This window comes from Cetorhinus maximus, chromosome 10 (assembly GCF_964194155.1).
Source record: "Cetorhinus maximus chromosome 10, sCetMax3.hap1.1, whole genome shotgun sequence".
NCBI lineage: Eukaryota > Metazoa > Chordata > Chondrichthyes > Lamniformes > Cetorhinidae > Cetorhinus > Cetorhinus maximus.
The window spans coordinates 107,751,323-107,771,797 of record NC_135888.1 but is presented as its reverse complement, the minus strand read 5'-3'; the positions used below and the strand labels follow the sequence as shown (position 1 = coordinate 107,771,797).

At 42.8% G+C, this 20,475-nt stretch overlaps 1 protein-coding gene across 2 annotated transcripts in view; it reads right to left on the bottom strand.

Annotated features, from left to right (window-relative positions):
• vdac1 (voltage-dependent anion channel 1) overlaps positions 1-19,886 on the bottom strand; it is a 39,039-nt gene extending 19,153 nt beyond the window's left edge. The window contains exons 1-3 of one of the 2 annotated variants that reach the window (XM_078550981.1): positions 19,747-19,835; positions 15,665-15,753; positions 21-92 (exon numbers count right to left, since the gene is read on the bottom strand). In XM_078550981.1, coding sequence (XP_078407107.1) covers positions 21-87 — 67 coding nt within the window. In that variant the 5' untranslated portion in view covers positions 88-92; positions 15,665-15,753; positions 19,747-19,835. Of the gene's footprint in view, positions 1-20; positions 93-15,664; positions 15,754-19,746 lie in introns of both variants that reach the window. The other variant, XM_078550980.1, reaches the window with a different exon arrangement.
• Between the last annotated feature and the right edge of the window lie 589 nt (positions 19,887-20,475).

Here is a 20,475-nt window from a genome sequence, read left to right as displayed (position 1 = left end):
ATAAATATTGAATTCCTTACCATAGCCTTTGGTAAAAACATCTCTGGCTGCTTTTCCAAGATCTGCATAAGTTGGTGGAATTGCCATTTTATCTGGAAAAGGAATACACAGCAGTAACACTCACTTCAGTGATTATTGTGCTTAACAATCAGATGTCTTTGTGTCAGTTATAAAAACAACTTATACTTATATATATTATCATAACCACAATACGAACTTGCTGTTCATATTCAAATGAGAACGGTCATGGCTAACCTGCCATTGATTACGGTCAAGACACCATCTTAAACATTAAACCACAGCCTCTTTTACTGAATCCTTGTAGTAAAAATACCATGACATTAATCACTAAAAGCAAGTAGTAACCCCAAGATCATGGTTAACATTCCCAAAAGCATAACACACTTTGGTTTGCAACTGACAGTACAATTTTAATGCACCCCCATGATCAGCTAGTACATTGTATAATATTGATACATATCATTACATTTTATAGACTGCAAGTTTTTTTCCTAAATAATTGTTACAGGACCACTTGACTTTTTTTTCTTTCATTGGATGTGGGTGTCGCTGGCAAAGCCAGCATTTGTTTCACATCCCTAATTGCCCTTGACTGAGGCAATTTCAGAGAGCAGTTAAGAGTCAACCACATTTCTGTGGATCTGGAGTCACATGTAGGCTAGACCAGGAGAGGATGGCAGATTTCTTTCCCAATTAAGTGGATATTAGTAAACCAGATAGGTTTTTACAACAATTAAAGATAGATGCCATGGTCGCCATTATCAAAACTAGCTTTATATTACAGGTTTATTAATTGAATTTAAGTTTCACCAGCTGCCGTAGTGGGATTTGAACCCATGTCTCCAGAGTATCAGCCTCTGGATTACTAGCCCAGTGACATTACCACTATGCCACCATTTCCCCACCATCTTCATATTACGTTCTTCCATGTGAATAGCAAATAATATCACCAATCCCATGCACATTAGTAAATACTTGCATTGATGATCACTGGAATTGGGCACAAAACTAAATAAAGCATTCCAGATTTTGGAATTCTTGAGGAGCCTGAGGCAGAGAGAGACTGGGGAATGGAACAGGCTTTATTAAACACCAGGGGAAAAGGAAGGCTGGGAAATAGGGTTTGGCAGATTGGGGGTCTTGCAGGTGGGGGAGAAAGTGTTACCAAGGATTGGGGGGATTAGAAAAGAGGGGGAAACTGGGGAAGCTGAGGCTTGAGGCCCTCCATTTCCAGCAGAACCAAGAGATACAGCAATATAGTAAATGGCACCAGGAGAGCAACAGCCAGTAAAAGTGGGGGGGGGGGGGGGGGGGGGTGGGGAAGAGGGAGAGAGAGAGAGAAGGTGGCAGTGTCATGAAGCTATTAATGTATATATTATTGGAAAATATTTTTCTTTTAAAATAGAGCTTTAGACTGTGGGTGTGTCTTAATTGGATTAAAGCCAGCTGGTCTGGGTGCTTTGATGTGTACTAGTTTTGAGATGTAAGAGAGGTACAGTGCATTTGCATTTTTTTGAATAGAGCATTCAAGGCGGCAAGTGAAATCTGGCACCTAGCTAGCAGAGACCAAGCGATATGTTTATATTACTAATAAAACTATGAAAAGGGTTTTATTGTTAGAAGAGCCTGGTGATAGAATGAGAATTTACATTCAATGAGCTGGGCTAGCTATAACTTCAGCAGTTTGTGTGTGCAGGGCAGAGGCAACGCAAGATCAAAGTAGCTGTAAGCCTACAACTATCTCCACAGGAACCAAAGTGAAAGGAACTTCATTTTGAATTCATAAGATGAAAATGCTTTGCCTGGTGTCTGGTTAAGCCTATGGGTTGCTGTTGCCTTAATGGAGATTAGTTTGGGAATTTGTTAAAAGTTATGATAGTAGTAATTTGTAATCATATGTATATATTTAACTTGTGCAAATTAATAAAATGTTTCATTTAGTTTAATATAAAACCTCTAAAGAACTGGTGGTCTGATTCCTGAATTTAGAGTTGCATCTCAAACATACAAAGCTATCAGTTATGACAGTTGTTTAAAGTTTCCCTCTGGCGAATAAAGGTAGATAAATCCCCCGGGCCTGACATGATATTCCCTCGGACCTTGAGGGAGACTAGTGTAGAAATTGCAGGGGCCCTGGCAGAAATATTTAAAATGTCCTTAGCCACGGGTGAGGTGCCGGAGGATTGGAGGGTAGCTCATGTTGTTCTGTTGTTTAAAAAAGGCTCCAAAAGTAAACCAGGTAATTACAGGCCAGTGAGCCTGGCATCAGTAGTAGGTAAATTATTGGAAGGTGTTCTGAGAGATCGGATATATAATTATTTGGACAGCCAAGGGCTGATTAAGGATAGTCAGCATGGCTTTGTGCGTGGTAGGTCATGTTTAACGAACCTTGTAGAGTTTTTCGAGGAGATTACCAAGAAAGTAGATGAAGGAAAGGCTGTGGATGTTGTCTACATGGACTTTAGTAAGGCCTTTGACAAGGTCCCACATGGGAGGTTAGTTCAGAAGGTTCAGACACTTGGTATCCATGGAGAGGTTGTAAACTGGATTTCGAAATTGGCTGTGTGGGAGAAGACAGAGAGTGGTAGTGGATGATTGCTTCTCAGACTGGAGGTCTGTGACTAGTGGTGTGCCTCAGGGATCTGTACTGGGACCATTGTTGTTTGTTATCTATATCAATGATTTGGATGATAATGTGGTGAATTGGATCAGAAAGTTTGCTGATGACACTAAGATTGAAGGCGTTGTGGACAATGAGGAAGGCTTTCAAAGCTTGCAGAGAGATCTGGACCAACTGGAAAAATGGGCCAGAAAATGGCAGATGGAACTTAATGCGGAAAAGTGTGAGGTGTTACATTTTGGAAGGTCAAACCAAGGTAGGACATACACAGTAAATGGTAGGGCACTGAGGAGTGTGGAGGAACAAAGGGATCTGGGAGTTCAGATACATAATTCCCTGAAAGTGGCGTCACAGGTAGACAAGGTTGTAAAGAAAGCTTTTGGCATACTGGCCTCCATAAATCAAAGTATTGAGTATAGGAGTTGGGATGTTATGGTGAGGTTGTATAAGACATTGGTGAGGCCAACTTTGGAGTAGTGTGTATAGTTCTGGTCACCTAACTACAGGAAGGATATCAGTAAGATTGAGAGAGTGCAGAGAAGATTTATTAGGATGTTACCAGGTCTTAAGGAGTTGAGTTACAGGGAAAGATTAAACAGGTTAGGACTTTATTCCTTGGAGCGTAGAAGAATGAGGGGAGATTTGATAGAAGTTCACAAAATTGTGAGGGATATAGACAGAGTAAATGCGAGTAGGCTCTTTCCACTTAGATTAGGAGAAATAAACACGAGAACACATGGCTTTAGGGTGAAAGGGGAAAGGTTTAGGGGTAACATTAGGGGGAACTTCTTCACTCAGAGAGTGGTGAGAGTGTGGAACGAGCTACCATCTGACGTGGTAAATGCGGGCTCACTCTTAAGTTTTAAGAATAAATTAGATAGATACATGGATGGGAGAGGTCTGGAGGGTTATGGACGAGGTGCAGGTCAATGGGACTAGCGGAATAATATTTCGGCACAGACTAGAAGGGCCGAATGGCCTGTTTTCTGTGCTGTAGTGTTCTATGGTTCTATGATTTTTAAATAACTTAGCTTTACTGAAAGGAGCGAAAGCTGAGAACTTGTCAGTGGAGTGAGTGATATCACTTATTGCTGAGTGAGGTGCAGGAGACAAAGACTGACGATTCTCACTGAACAAGAGGAGAAAAGCTTTAGAATTGAGCACAATTAAGACCATGGGATGCTTCCTCACAAGTGGATGCTGAGGCAGAGACTAGGTAATTTAAGAGAGTTCAAAATTCTGACAAGAGGTCATAGACCTGAAATTCTGTTCCTCACTTCATGGATGCATTTTCTGTTTTTATTTTAATTTTAAAAGGGATGGGGTAAGTATTTGAAAAAGAGGAATATAATGGGACAGTGGATTGGAATGGGGTTACAGGCACTGGGAGGGTGAACAGCCTCTTCCTGGGTTATAATTTAAAACATTCTATGAAAACTCTTTTATTCAATCTGAGTTCAGGAAGTGGTTTGAAATATCGATGCTGATCTAAGCTGTAATGATGTGCCATATGGCAAGCGCCCCAAACACCGAGCCTGTTGTCTTCTGTGCAGTCACTAGGTGTGGTTCCAGTTGGGTCTGTGCCAGGCAGTTGTGTTTGTGAAATCTAATACAGATTACAGGTTGGGCCTGATTGGGGCTTCCAGTTCATAGCCATTCACACAACAGTTGGAACAAACCAGAGTTCAAAGAGCTAGATGGGGTGCTGGGGTCAGTTAAAAGTAGCATAACTAAGAAGCCTGACCAAACTGTGCAGTTCAGGGGAATTCTAGCTATAATTACAGGGTGAATATCAGCAGGTTACAAGATTACTCTTGTTTCCTAGATAGGATATTAGGGCAATTACTAATAGCTAGATGTAGAGTTGGTTGTCAAGGGAATTCAGTGTAACCAATCTTACTATTAGTCATTGATGCAATTTCAATGAATTACTATTAGTTACAGGTGGAATCAAAATTCTTCAAAGGTCGTCCCTGTATATGGAAGTGACAGAGTCTGTGGAGAGCTGATCCCCCAATAAAAAGTTGTTTCTCATCTGCGCTTGCTGCTGATGGCTCAACTGCACCTCACTAGTGAGCCTGTCAGCATGTGATTGGAGGAGCAGCAAGAAGTGAGTAGTGGCACATTAACCCAAGCACCACAGCAAAGGCAGAGAGAGGTGCACCCCGGGGGGAGAAAGAGAGAGCAACGTTCCGTGGAAGGCAGCGGAGAGAGAGAGAGAAGCTCCAGGGTGCGGCAGGGAGAGGGAGACTATTATCTGTAGTAACACATAGGGAGCCTGGGACACTTTTTAAATATACTCTCTTCCTACTCTGCCATGTATATATTTACATAGGCCGGGGCCTACTTCATCTAGTCTGTCAGGATGGGGAAATTTATGATAGATATTTCAGACAGCCATACGTCTGTCTGTTTCCATGTGTGTGTGCAGGCTTTCAGTGTCCACATAAAAAGTATGGCATTGGGGGGTTACGGTTAGTGAGTTAACCATCTCTATGAAGTGGTACGTATCTTTAATGTAACTGGGGTGCTTCTGTGCTAAGGGCCCCCAATCTTTATCTCATTAAAGAATGGGTGATCATACAAGGCTTGGAAAAAGAAAATTAATTCACATATAATTCACATTTCACTAAACAGTTGATTATTTGATGGCTAGCCTGGTGCTGAAGAATTAATGTTTGTGTATTCGGGTTATTGCACAGTTGGGCCTTTGGAAGTCAGCATCCTCTTGTGTTTGTCAGCACTCAATTTAAAACAGAAGCGCTGAGAGGATAGAAACTTGAAATTGATGGAACAAAACCAAAAAATGCTGGAGAGTGCTATTTGCCTGCAATTAATGTTTTAAATGGGCTGCAGATATAAGCCTTGTTCTCAATAAGTTACCTTGTGCCAAAGAGTTACAATTTTCATTTAGGAAAAGGAGTATGGCAGATTTATTTATAATAATTTAACAAAAACATTTTTTTAAATCAGCTGTGCCAGCTGTGGAAGGGACTGCCACTCGTGAATTGGCCTCGACAGCCACAACTGATGATATTCAATACAGAAGTTACATACACCCCAGGTGCAGTCCACTGTCTCCTGAGACGGACAGGTATTCGTGTTACATTATCTATCTAAAGAAGGAAATCTTAAATAAATCAACACAAACACGGAAGGTAATGTTACTACATGACTGCATCACTTGATAACGGAGTTATTGCGAATGAAAAGGGAGCACCCGAAAATCAAAAGGTAGCCCTCTGGGAAATCTCAAGAGCCCTCAAAAAAAAATTATTTTGACCCCTGTTCCTCACTCAACATCTGTTTGTACAAAACTAGGAACAAAGATACTCAACTACAGGGAACCCAATCTTTATATGGTAAGTGCAATAACATTTGCAGAAGTCAGAGTAAGCTGTCATCATAGTCAGATGTCATCATAGTCAGATGTCATCAGACCTTCAGGATTGCCTCCAACCAGAATCGGTAACCCTTTTTAAGAAGCAATGGGAGTGCAGTTTCGAAAATGAGGAAGGGATAAATAGGTTGCTTGAAAATGGACACAGATGGTAGGACTAGAGGTGACACCTATAAAATGAAATGGAAAATTTAGATGAGATAGCAGCCAAAGGTCAATGACTTTCTGTAAACTGCTGAGAGATATACTGAATTGAGAGTAACTACAGCCTTTTAAATGGGGGCAACTTTCTGAAAGAAGAGGAATTCCACTTATTATGAGAAAGTTGCTGCTCAGCTGTAATTGTGGCAAAATGCAACAACCACAAACTCTGAGCTTTCTAGATTGTCTCACAATGTTGGAAAAGAAATACAAGAAATTCTTTTTCTGTACTGGTTACAAGTTTTATTTAAAAAATGTTGCCTTTCAGGTACAGCAGGTCTGTGAACAGTATGTAAAGTTGCATTGTTGACTGGATTGGAGGGCAGGGTGGCTTGATGGGCTGGTGGTAATTTCTCACCTTCTTGTATGCATATGATAAAAATTCGACACCCTTATTGTTACAGTTTGGTCAGGTTTTGGTGAACTTACTGGCAATTATTTTCTAGGTACCAGTCCTAAGACAGATACAATAAACTTTAGCCACATCGTATACTGTATAGAATTAACAAACGAAGTCACCAAAATTTCAAAAACACAGGGATTTCAAATAGATCCCTTTCTTCCTTCCTTAAAAGCAGTGGAAACTTACACTGGAGCATGGAACCACAGGCAGTAGCAGCCCTCTGATACATCACCCAGGTTGATATTCTTGAGTGAGCTTGGCAACAAGTATTAAAATGCTGTTCAACTATGAGGCATTACACCAAAAGCTGACCTTGCTTTCAACCTTATGTTGCAGATCTTATCCAAGTCTACAGATGACCACAAGGGCATTTCAAATTATATGTTTCCTTTAAAAAAAAACTCATTTTTCTTCCTGCTTCTTAAGGCATTTCTTTATAGTGGAGTACAGCTGCCAGCAGCTCTTTAGCATGTTACTTCAGCAAGCATTCGTGTGTTAACTGCAAAAATTAAGGGCATCACAGCTGAGCCCAATCTTGTCCTTCCCAACAACATGTGTGCATTTTCAACAAGGAAACACAGGGTAATGATTCTACTTAGCCCAGAGGTTCCAAGGTGAACTGCAGCTTCCTGTTGCCACTTTAAGCCAACCACACAAATAAGGGCCCAGAACTTCTGTTCTCTGGGGGATGGTACCCCAGAGATACCCCAGAAGATGTGCAAGGGAAGTCCCCACGCAAGCACTGCATGGGAATTGCCCTGGAAGTTTAAACTTCTATTGAGCAATTACCCTGCACCTGAAACCTTCCAAAACTCCGAGTTAAACCAGAGACTTCGGATGGTTCTGACTCTCTTAGCAGAATAGTTACCCAGGAAAAGTTAAAAGGATTAAAACCACTTGTAACTCTGGGTAACTATTATACTGAGCCCTGCCCCCGTCTCCCCCACCTAAATCCACCCCCCCGTCTCCCCCACCTAAATCCACCCCCCCGTCTCCCCCACCTAAACCCCCTCCCCCCTCTCCTACTTCCACCTCTCTACTATCTTCAAAAGAGATTGAATGACTGAAGAGTTAATCTTCCAGAGTCAAAGGGAATGATGATGGAGGCAAGAAAAAAAAAAAATGTACCTAGAGAAGTTCAACATTAGTGTTAGGTAAAGTCTTAGAGACAATAATCAGGGACAAAAATTAACATTCACTTGGAGAAGTTTGAGTTAATGAAGAAGAGGCAGTAAAGATTTGTAAAAGGCAGGTCGTGCTGGACTAATCTAATTGAATTTTTTGATGAATTAACAGAGAAGGCAATGTGGTGGATGTTGTCTGCGTTTGACAAAGTACCACACAAAAGGCTGGTTAACAAAATTGAGGTGGGTGAGTGTCAGCCTGGATAAAATAATTGGCTCAAGGACAGAAAACAACAAGTCATGGTAACTGGTTGGAGGATGGTAGACAGCAGTATTCTTTAAGGGTCAGTGTTGGGACAGCCACTTTTTTTGATGCATAAATGACTTGGATATAGAAATACAGAGTAAAACTTCAATTTTTGCTCATACCAAACTTGGAGGTGTGACAATAACGATGAGACCAATCGATTGCAACAGGACATAGAAACATAGAAAATAGGAGCAGGAGTAGGCCATTTGGCCCTTCGAGCCTGCTCCGCCATTCATTATGATCATGGCTGATCATCCAACTCAATAGCCTGCTCCCGCTTTCTCCCTATGAGCAATATCTAATTCCTCCTTGAAAGCATACAATGTTTTGGTCTCAACTACTTTGTAGTAACAAATTCCACAGGCTCACCACTCTCTGGGTGAAGAAATTTCTCCTCATCTCAGTCCTAAATAGTCTACCCCATATCCTCAGACTGTGACATAGGACAAAGATAGGCTAGCAAAATGGGCAGACAAATGGCAGCTGAAATTTAGTACAAATATATGTTAGGTGATGCAATTTGGCAAAAGGGATAGAGAGAGGCTATATAGACTTAAAGGTTCGATGAAGAATCCAGGAGGGCATACCAGGAGCAGCACCAGGCATACCCAAAAATGAGGTGTCAACCTGGTGAAGCTATAACACAGGACTACTTGCGTGCCAAAAAGGATAAGCAGCAAGTGATAGACAGCGCTAAGTGATCCCACAACCAGCGGATCAGATCTAAGCTCTGCAGTCCTGCCACATCCAGTCATGAATGGCGGTGGACAATGAAACAACTCACTGGAGGAGGCCCCACAAACATCCCCATGCTCAATGATGCTGGAGCCCAGGACATCAGAGTAAAAGATAAGGCTGAAGCATTCACAACAATCTTCAGCCAGAACTGCGAGTGGATGATCCATCTCGGCCTCCTCCGGAGGTCCCCAGCATCACAGATGCCTGTCTTCAGCCAATTCGATTCACTGCACGTGATATCAAGAAACGGCTGAAGGCACTGGATACTGCAAAGGCTATGGGCCCCTGACAATATTCTGGCAATAGTACTGAAGACTTGTGCTCCAGAACTTGCCGTGCCCCTAGCCAAGCTGTTCCAGCACTGCTACAACACTAGCATCTACCCAGCTACATGAAAAATTGCCCAGGTACGTCCTGTACATAATTAGCAAGACAAATCCAACCCAGCCAATTACTGCCCCATCAGTCTACTCTCAATCAAATAAAGTAATGGAAGGGGTCAACAGAGCTATCAAGTGGCACTTGCTTAGCAATAACCTGCTCACTGATGCCCAGTTTAGGTTCCACCAGGGCCACTCAGCTCCTGACCTCATTACAGCTTTGGTTCAAACATGGACAAAAGAGCTGAACTCCCGAAGTGAGGTGAGAGTGACTGCCCTGGTATTCAAGGCAGCATTTGACAGAGTGTGGCATCAAGAAGCCCTAGTAAAACTGGAGTCAATGGGAATCAGGGGGAAAACTCTCTGCTGGTTGGAGTCACAAAGGACGAGGCTGTGGATGTTGGAGGTCAGTCATCTCAGCTCCAGGACATCACTGCAGGAGTTCCTCAGGGTAGTGTCCTCGGCCCAATCATCTTCAGCTGCTTCATCAATGACCTTCCTTCCATCATAAGGTCAGAAGTGGGGATGTTTGCACGATGTGCAGCACCATTCGCAACTCCTCAGATACTGAAGCAGTCCATGTCCAAATGCAGCAAGACCTGGACAATATCCAAGCTTGGGCTGACAAGTAGCAAGTAGCATTCACACCACACAACTGTCAGGCAATGATCATCTCCAAGAGAGAATCTAACCATCGACCCTTGATGTTCAGTGGCATTACCATCACCGAATCCCCCACTATCAACATCCTGGGGGTTACCATTGATGAGAAACTGAACTGGACTAGCCAAATAAATACTGCGGCTACAAGAGTACACACGTCAGAGGCTAGGAATCCTGTGACCGAGTAACTCATTTCCTGACTCCCCAAAGTCTGACCACCATCTACAAGGCACAAGTCAGGAGTGTGATGGAATACTTCCCACTTGCCTGATGAGTGCAGCTCCCACAACACTGAAGAGGATGGACACCATCCAGGACAAAGCAGTCTGCTTCATTAGCACTACATCCACAAACATTCACTCCCTCCACCGTCGACGCACAGTAGCAGCAGTATGTACCATCTACAAGATGCACTGCAGGATTCACCAAGGCTCCTTAGACAGCACCTTCCAAACCCACTCCCACTACCACCTAGAAGGACAAGGGCAACAGATAGATGCGGAACACCACCACCTGGAAGTTCTCCCCCCAAGTCACTTGCCATCTCACTTGGAAATATAGCACCGTTCCTTCATTGTCGCTGGAACTCCCTTCCTAACAGCACTCTGGGTGTACCGACACCACATGGACTGCAGCAGTTCAAGGAGGAAGCTCACCACCACCTTCTCAAGGGCAACTCGGGATGGGCAATAAATGCTGGCCTAGTCAGCGATGCCCACATCCCATGAATGAATAAAAAAAAATTTGACATGCAATGTAAATGTACATTTTAAATGGAACCTGTAAAGTGTAATGAGGCACCTCATGCACTGTACTGGAAAAAAACTGATCTGTATTGTAGTTTATGTCATGTAATGTATTTCTACAAATTTTATGAATAAAGTATATTTTGGGGGAAAAAATGGAACAGTTCAAAAAAGCATGCAGGAACAGAGAGATCTAGGGGTTCATGTGAATGGATCTTTGAAGTGGCAGGTCATGGTCAGAGAGTAGTAAGTAAAGTATATGGGGTCTTGGGCTTCATATACAAATGGATTGTGCCCAAAAGCAGGGAAGTTAAGCTTCATCTTTATATAGTTCTGAACAGGCCACAACTAGACTATTAAACTGAGATCTCATTCCACACTTTAGGGAAGAGATGAAGGCCCTTGAGGGTGTGCAGAGGAGATTTACCAGAATGGTTCCAGATAGAAGGGAATTTAGCTACAAGGTTAAGTTGGAGAAACTGGCGGATATTCTCCTGGAAGCAGAAGTTGTTGAGGGAAAGTCTGATAGAGGCGTATAAGATTATAACAAGTTTAGATAAGGTAGACAGAGAAAAGCTGTTCCCTTTATTGATGGTACAAGGACTGATCGACACAAATTTTAGGTTTTGGCCAAGAGGTATTGGGGGGTGGGCGTGGAAATATGAGAAAGAACAATTTTACACAATGAGTGGTAATGAACTGGATCTCGCTGCCCATGAGGGTGGTGAAAGCGAAGATGACCAATGATTTCAAAAGGAAATTGGATGGACATTTGAGGGAAATAGCTTGCAAGGCAATGGGGATGCAGAATGGTGGTGATTGGATTTCTCTAGAGTCACTATGGACTCCATCATCCAAATGGCCACTATTTGTACAGTTATGACTCTGTGAAGTTCTTCATTACAACATTTTAATCACCCTTTGCAATGCATTATTCTCAAATTTTTTTTTATTCATTCACGGGATGAGGGCATCGCTGACTAGGCCAGCATTTATTGCCCATCTCGAGTTGCCCTTGAGAAGGCAGTGGTGAGCTTCCTCCTTGAACTGCTGCAGTCCATGTGGTATGGTCTTTATGACCTAATCAATGAAGAACTTTTTTTATAGCACCTTTCATAATCTCAGGACATACCAAAGTGTCTCAGTCCAAAATGTCAAATGTTAGTACACTGCTTAGCCCTGAAATGATCTTTCTTCTCCACATTTAATATATCAAAGCCATTTTTTTTGCCTCTGTATCACCTGCATCTGTCCCTAACTCTCCTCCTTCAGTAGAAACCATTATCTACACCTTATAGCTTAAGGCACAATCTCTCTGATCTTTTCCCCGTCTCGCTTGTCTTCAGAAACTATGACTCATCCAAAATGAGAGAGTTCACATTCCTGTCCACGCCAACATCTTGCATTTTTAAAATCGAGCTTCATTGGATCTTTATGCTCCATCTAATTGACCAAGATTTTCTTTTTTTTTCCCATTCCAACCATTGCTTTGCTCCATCCAACATCTGATATTTTCCTCTAGCAGTACATTTCAGCAGAGACTAACCACTCATCTGACACTTTAAATTCCTTCATTAATGGCTCTCTCTTTTGTCACTGAGCCACTATCATCTGGATCTCTCTCCTCCAGCATTTCCACATTGTCCTTTCCATCAAAGTCTCCCACAATCCACACTGTTCAATTTATTCACATGCCCCAAACTTGCTCCCCTCTAGTTTGCTACGTACTCTGTAAAGCATTTTGAGACAGCTCTGAAAGGCAGCTATGGAAATACAAACTTTTATTAGAATAACAGAACTGTATGGCAGCACCATTAACAAAAGCTGAGAGCTTCCCAGGCTAGACTAATGAACCTCATTGTATGAGATTACTTCCCCTCAAGAGCAGCATGTTGTTTTTAAAATGCTGAAATATTTGACTAAAATGCTATCAGCATTCTGTAAAATAAAAACCCTAGTAACCAGCATCTGAAATGTACAGCTACAGGCACAGGTCAGCAAACGGGCAGCATCAACTAGATTTATTACGACAGTATAAACTCCATTATCTAGCTTAATATTAGAGATATCCTGCCTAGTAGAAAATGGACATTGATGTAACAAAAAGTTCCCTAATTTTGTTCTCATATAGATCTTCAATCAATATCTTAGGAACATGGATGACAGCAAACGAAATAGAAATAGCAAACCAACTTTAATTGTTTTTTTAAAAAAGAGTCATAGAGGTCTTCGGCCCACAGAAAAAGGCCCTTTGGCCCATCAAGTCTACGCCAGTCAAACAAGTACCTAACTATTCTAATCCCATTTTCCAGCACTAGGCCTATAGCCTTGTATGCCATGGCATCACAAGTGTTTTAGGGATGTGAAATTGATTTGAGTCAGTCACAGGGTTTGTATTGACATTAGTCATCTCAATTTCTCTGCTCCTCTCACCCACTCTAACCTGTCTCTCTCGGAATTGCTGCACTCTGTTCTCTCAGGTCCAACCCTGACATTGTCATCAAACCTGCTGACAAGGGTGGTGCTGATGTTGTCTGGTGCACTGACCTCTACCTCGCAGAGGCTGAGCGTCAACTCGCAGACACTTCTTCCTACCTCCCCCTGGACCATGACCCCACCACTGAACATCAAGCCATTGGTTCCAGGGCTGTTACTGACCTCATCTCCTCTGGAGATCTTCCTTCCACAGCTTCCAACCTCAGTCTCCCAACCTCAGATGGCCCACTTCTACCTCCTACCCAAAATCCACAAACAGGGCTGTCCCGCCAGACCGATCATATCAGCCTGTTCCTGCCCCACGGAACTCATTTCTTGCTATCTTGACTCCATTCTCTCTCCCCTTGTCCAGTCCCTTCTCACCTACACCCATGATTCCTCTGACACCCTACATCATATCAACAATTTCCAGTTCCCTGGCCCCAACCGCCTCCTCTTCACCATGGACGTCCAATCCCTCGACACCTCCATCCCCCACCGGGATGGTCTGATGGCTCTCCGCTTCTTTCTCGAACAGAGGCCCGAACAATCCCCATCCACCACTACTCTCCTCCATCTGGCTGAACTTGTTCTCTCACTGAACAATTTCTCCTTAAACTCCTCTCACTTTCTCCAAATAAAAGGTGTGGCTATGGGTACCCGCATGGGCCCCAGTTATGCCTGTCTCTTTATGGGGTATGTGGAACATTCCTTGTTCCAGTCCTACTCAGGCCCCCTCCCACAACTCTTTCTCCAGTACATCGATGATTGCTTCAGTGCTGCTTCATGCTCTCGTCTGGACCTGGAAAAATTTATTAATTCTGCTTCCAATTTCCACCTCTCCATCATTTTCACGTGATCCATCTCTGACACTTCCCTTCCCTTCCTTGACCTCTCTGTCTCCACTTCTGGTGATAGACTGTCGACCAATATTCATTACAAGCCTACCGACTCCCACAGCTACCTCAACTACAGCTCCTCACACCCCGCTTCCTGTAAGGACTCCATCCCATTCTCTCAGTTCCTTTGCCTCCGTCACATCTGTTCTGATGATGCTACTTTCAAAATCAGTTCCTCTGACATGTCTTCCTTCACCGAGGTTTTCCACCCACGGTGGTCGACAGGGCCCTCAACCGTGTCCGGCCCATCTCCCGCACATCCGCCCTCACACCTTCCTCTCTCTCCCAGAACCATGATAAGGTCCCCCTTATCCTCACTTATCACCCCACCAGCCTCCGCATTCAAAGGATCATCCTCCGCCATTTCCGCCAACTCCAGCACTTTGCCACCACCAAACACGTCTTCCCTTCACCCCCCCCGGCGGCATTCCGCAGGGATCGTTCCCTTCGGGACACCCTGGTCCACTCGTCCATCGCCCCCTACACCTCAACCCCCTCCCACGGCACCTTCCCATGCAACCGCAGAAGGTGCAACACCTGCCCCTTTACTTCCTCTCTCCTCACCGTCCAAGGGCCCAAACACTCTTTTCAAGTGAAGCAGTATTTCACTTGCACTTCCCTCAATTTAGTCTACTGCATTCGCTGCTCCCAATGCGGTTTCCTCTACATTGGAAAGACCAAACGCAGACTGGGTGACCGCTTTACAGAACACCTTCGGTCTGTCCGCAAGCATGACCCAGACCTCCCTGTCACTTGCCATTTCAACACTCCACCCTGCTCTCATGCCCACATGTCCATCCTTGGCCTGCTGCATTGTTCCTGTGAAGCTCAACGCAAACTGGAGGAACAGCACCTCATCTTCGGACTAGGCACTTTCCAGCCTTCCGGACTGAATATTGAGTTCAACCATTTTAGATCATGAACACTCTCCTCCATCCCCACCCACTTTCCGATCCCCCCTTTTCCCAATAATTTATATAGATTTTTCTTTCCCCACCTATTTCCATTATTTTTAAATGTATTTCCATCCATTGTTTTATCTCTACCTTTTAGCCTATTTCAATCCCTTCCCCCCACCCCACCCCCACTAGGACTATCTGTACCTTGCTCATCCTGCTTTCTACCCTTAATGTCACCTATTATCACATTCCTTAGATAATATCGCCACCTTCAACACCTCTTTGTCCTTTTGTCTATGACATCTTTTGGTTATCTCCACCTATCACTGGCCCTGTATCCAGCTCTACCTGTCCCACCCCACTTAAACCAGCTTATATTTCACCTCTTTTCTATTTTTCCTTAGTTCTGTTGAAGAGTCATACAGACTCGAAACGTTAACTGTGTTCCTCTCCGCAGATGCTGTCAAACCTGCTGAGTTTTTCCAGGTATTTTTGTTTTGGATTTCCAGCATCCGCAGTTTTTTGCTTTTATCACAGGGTTTGTATTAGTGGGCTGTGCAACAAGCCATTTACCATTTGATTCTATTGCTCAATTCTAATTTTACTATTTCTGTCCAGAATGACTGATTGGTAGAGTACAAAGTTAAAAATGACCACTCAAAGTAACCATTAGGTTCACCGTCAGGTGTCCTCCCTTCATACAATCCTTTATACAGTCTCATGCCTGCTGCATTAGTCTGAAAGTCTAAAAGACATGTCCTGATCAATGTAACAGTTTATCTCACCTGATCTAGCACTGGGTCCTCCTTTCCATACCTGGAATCAGACACTTTGTGTGAAATATCCACCAGGTCTGAAGAGACTGTTAAGTTTTCTATCACATAAAAAGAGAGTGGGTTTTTGATTTTTTTTTCCCCTTACGTCAATTTAATTAGTTCCTTTACTCTTGTCCATCATTACACTGCACCTAACAACTTGTGTCAGTCACTTATTTTTGGTGATGCCTCCCATAAATTCTCAAGTGACCTGTTTCATTAGAACTTGAGTGAAATGCGATTTTCTCAATTTAATTTATTAGCTCGTTATCCTATTCATTCTCTTAAATTTGTATAGCAATTAAAAAACTACAAGTACTACATATCCTAACAACACCAGATTTCATAAACAGTCAGCCAATCACATAACTCAAACAAATTAGTCAGATAATAAATATGATGGTCTTAAGTTTTACTACAGTATATATCAGGCTGATAATTCTCTTAAAACTACAAAATAACTCCACAGCTAATATTGCCAGTCTTGGCACAGTGGTAGCTCTTTTGCCTAAGGCAACAGAGTGGTGTCCAGAAACTTGAACACATCTATATTGTATCTGACTGTATTGTAAACAAATTTGTTGACGACAGGGATAAGTAGGAAAGTAAATTGTGAGGAAAGCAATTTGAGAGGAGGATAATACAAAGAGTATGCAAAGGAATACAGATAAAGTGAGTGGGCAAAAATTTGGCAGATGGAATAGAATGTGGGAAAATGTGAGGCTGACAACTTTGGCAGGAAGAATAGAAAAGCAGAATACTATTTAAATGGAAAGAGACTACTGAATGCTGCAAGTATAGAGGGATCTGAGTGTCTTTATATATGAATCACAAAGTCAGCATGCAGATACAGCAAGAAATTAGGAAGGCAAATGGAATACTGGCCTGTATTGCAATGGGGATGGAGCATAAAAGTAGGGAAGACTTGCCATAACTGCACAGGTGAGGCCACACAGAGGTCATCTTAGTTAAAGTAGGGACATACCTGCACTGGAAACAGTTCAAAAGTACATTAGGCTGATTTAAAAACAAAGTTCTGGAAAAACTCAGCAGGTCTGGTAGCATCTGTGGAGAGAGAAACACAGTTAACCTTTTGAGCCCAATAGGACTACTATTAGGAACCGTTCCGAAGAACAGTCATATTGGACTTGAAACGTTAACTCTTTCTCTCTCCACAGATGCTGCCAGACCTCTTAAGTTTTTCCAGCATCTTTAGTTTTTATTGCAGATTTCCAGCACCTGCAGTATTTTGCTTTTATATTACTAGGTCGATTCCTGGGATGATGGGGTTGTCTTATGAAGAAAGGTTGGGCCTATACTCATAGGAGTTTAGAAGAATGAGAGGTGATCTTATTGTATCATAAGAGTCTGAGGGGGCTTGACAGGGTAGATGCTGAGAGGATGGTTCCTGTTATGGTGGGGGGGGGGGGGGGGGGGGGGGTCTAGAATTAAGGGGCACAGTTTAAAAATAAGGAGATAGAGATAAGGACGAATTTCTTTTCCCAGAGGGCCATCAGGGTTGGGAATTTTCTCCCCTAGTGAGCATTGGGGGCTGGGTTATTGAATATATTCAAGGCTGCGTTAGACAGATTTTTGATTGACAAAGTGTTATAGGGGGGTGCAGGTTGGTGGAATGTGGAGTTAAGGCCACAATCAGATTAGCCAACACTGTACTGAATGACAGAGCAGGCTCAAGGGGCTGAATGGTCTACTCCTGCTCCTATTTCATATGTTCTTATGTACATAATCTAAGATGACACTTCAGTGCAGTAGTGAGGGAGTGCTACACTGTTGAAGGTGCCAGCTTTTGTTAAACTGAGGCCTTATCTGCCCTCCCAAGTGGATGGAAAAAATCCCATGACACTTTTGTGCATCATTCAGCAGGTTATAGAGTTATACTGGCATAGTGCAAGTCACCTTCCTAAACCCTTGGTTGGCATGCAGTAGAAAGAAAACAAATCTAAACAGAGAAAATCCAGAGGTACAAAAGTACTTTACTAAAAAAGTCTGCTGAGTTAATCTGAATTATACGAAGTTTCATTTAAATCATGAAATTTGCAGTACAGTAACATACCTGGGTATGGTAGCATAGTGGTTATGGTGTTGAACTAGTAGTCTAGGATCCTGGATTAATAATCCAGAGATCGTTAGTGCAAATACCATGACAGCAGTTTAAGAATACACCTTCAGTTTATATAAAAATATGGAACTAAATAGCTGGTTTCAGTAAAAATGACCATGACACTGCTGTTTTGTAGTAAAAACCTAACTGCTTCAGCAATGTCCTTTAGGAAAAGAGACCTGCTGTTCTTAGCTGGTATGACTTATATACGTGGCTCCAATCCCTCCCACACCAAGGTGACTGACTCTGAACTGCCTTGAAAGTGGCCTAGCAAGTCACACAGTTGAATCAAATCACATGCAGCATTTCAAAAAGGCAGTTCATCATCACCTTCCCAGAAAAGTAGATAAAGGAAATAAATGCTGGCTTAGAGCCACACCAGAGGATGAAAAACAAACTAATGCTGCAACTTGGCTAGTTGCAACATGATGTACACGTATCTTCTACTGATTTAGATATGGCTCATAAAGTCAGCTCAGTGATACTACTTAACTTCCCCTTTTGAATGAAAATCATATTTCCGAGGGAAGCCTGTGGAGTACCTCCACACAACATTCCAAAAATTTCAAGTTGCACTGTAGAGTCTTAACACAATTTTACATCAAGGAAGCAGACCCAATGGAGGATACAAATACAGAAAACTCTTAATATTTGAATGCATTCATGAATAAAGATTTTACAATGGTTTGCTGATTCAAGGACAAGTATCACTTCCCATCTTATGTAATGCTTATCTCAGGTTTTAGAAAAAAAATACAACATCCCAACACTGCAAATAACCAATGCAGACTGTACTTTCCAAATTAAAATAAATTCTACTGATATGTTAAACAAGCCTAAAACATTAAAAGGACATGCAAATTGGTGCTGATGCTTGATATTTTCCTCCCTTGTTAACTTTCTCTATTTAAAAACTGCAAAATAAAGGCCAACATTTGGGGGGACACCCTCCATGACACAAAACTATGAAGGTCATGTCCAATTATATCATAAACACTGCACTTTGCAGCATTTCTCACATTTATAATACCAAGAATGAAGTCTAACTAAAATGTTATGGAGATGGAAATGATTTAGGTGAGCAATTGGAGATCTTTATCGCAAAGTATTGACTTAAATATACCAAAGAAAAATCTGTACTGATCAGTCTTAGGACTCACCACCCTAAGGAGGGTATGAAAATATTTGCTTTCCAAGGCGAGTGTTCTCTATGAACAGCATTTTTACAGTTTTTGTGCAATTTCTTCATCCCAAAGTTTTAGTCCGAGATTCAGACATGCACATTTGCAAATGTCATCCTAACCCACCCAACCAACCACATCTGGGGAGCTATTTACAAGCTGGTACGACCTTTCTTTCGCATGCTGCAAAAAAAAAGTTACAAGACTCAATACACTAGGTATAAACGAACAGTATCGAGTATATTTGAAAGTAGAGTTCGTAATAAAAGTAAAATAAATTGTAACTCGTTAAACTCAAAGGCAGGTTTTATGAATACAGCAGGAATGAGGCGTACTTGCAAATGCGGCACTACTTAAAAGCACTTACAATGTTACAAAGCCTTTGGCCAAGAGACATGCAATAGCTGTCAGCGTCCCAACCTTGCATGCTCTTAAAGGTCACAGTCCAGCCGCCATCCAATAAACTCCAGCCAGCCGAACACATTGATCCCTACTGCAGAAATTTATAATACCTTTAACCAGCTCTGCCCGCCCATGGATTCAACCTCGAGGCAGAGGGGAAGGTTATGTACCGCAACCCTGGGTAAGAACAGGCTAACACGATGCCATCTACTTACTCATGGCCCCGGCCTTTCAAATAAAAGTCTGTTCAGCAAACTCCAGAGCAAAGCACTAGTGCCTCCCATCCCCCCATCCCTGAATATATTGTCAGGTTTCCACCCATCTCCAGTGTTTTGGCCCACACTTACCGCTGAAGAGCACACACCGACTGGGAGGGGAGGGAGATCCAGCAGACGGGAATCGCCAACCGAAACACACTCAGCAGCAAACACTGGCCGAGAGAGGAGCTACACATGCGCGGCACTCAGGAGTTAAGCGAGGAGCGGCGCCTGCGCGCAGAGGGCGAGGGGCAGCGCCTGCGCCTGCGCGCAGAGAGGGCGAGGGGCGGCGCCTGCGCGCAGAGAGAGTGAGGGGCGGTGTGTGTGATGAAAGAGGCGAAGCGACAGATCCTGCAGAGGATCATGACGATAAAAGGCGTAGACCTTTTTCAGCCAGTCTATGCAGGCGTTTATATTCTACTGGAGTCTCCTGCCTTCCCTGATCTAAGTCTACCAACGTAACCATCTATTCCCTCCTCCATCATGTGCCTGTCTTCCCCTTAAATGCATCTGCATGAATTGCTTCAACCACTCGCTGTAGTCGTGAGTTACACATTCTCACTGCCATGATAATAGTTGATTGTGGTAGTGGACTCCAGTATTAGATACTATACGGTACTCTGTACTAAATATGGGTCTGAAGGTCAAATAGCACATGTTGGAGAAAAGCAAAATACTGCAGATGCTGGAAATCTGAAATAATAACAGGAAATTCTGGAAGAATCCAGCAGGTCTGACAGCTTCTGTGGAGAGAGAAACAGCATTAACGTTTTGAGTCTGTATGATCCTTCTTCGGAGCTAAAGAGAAGTAGATGTGAT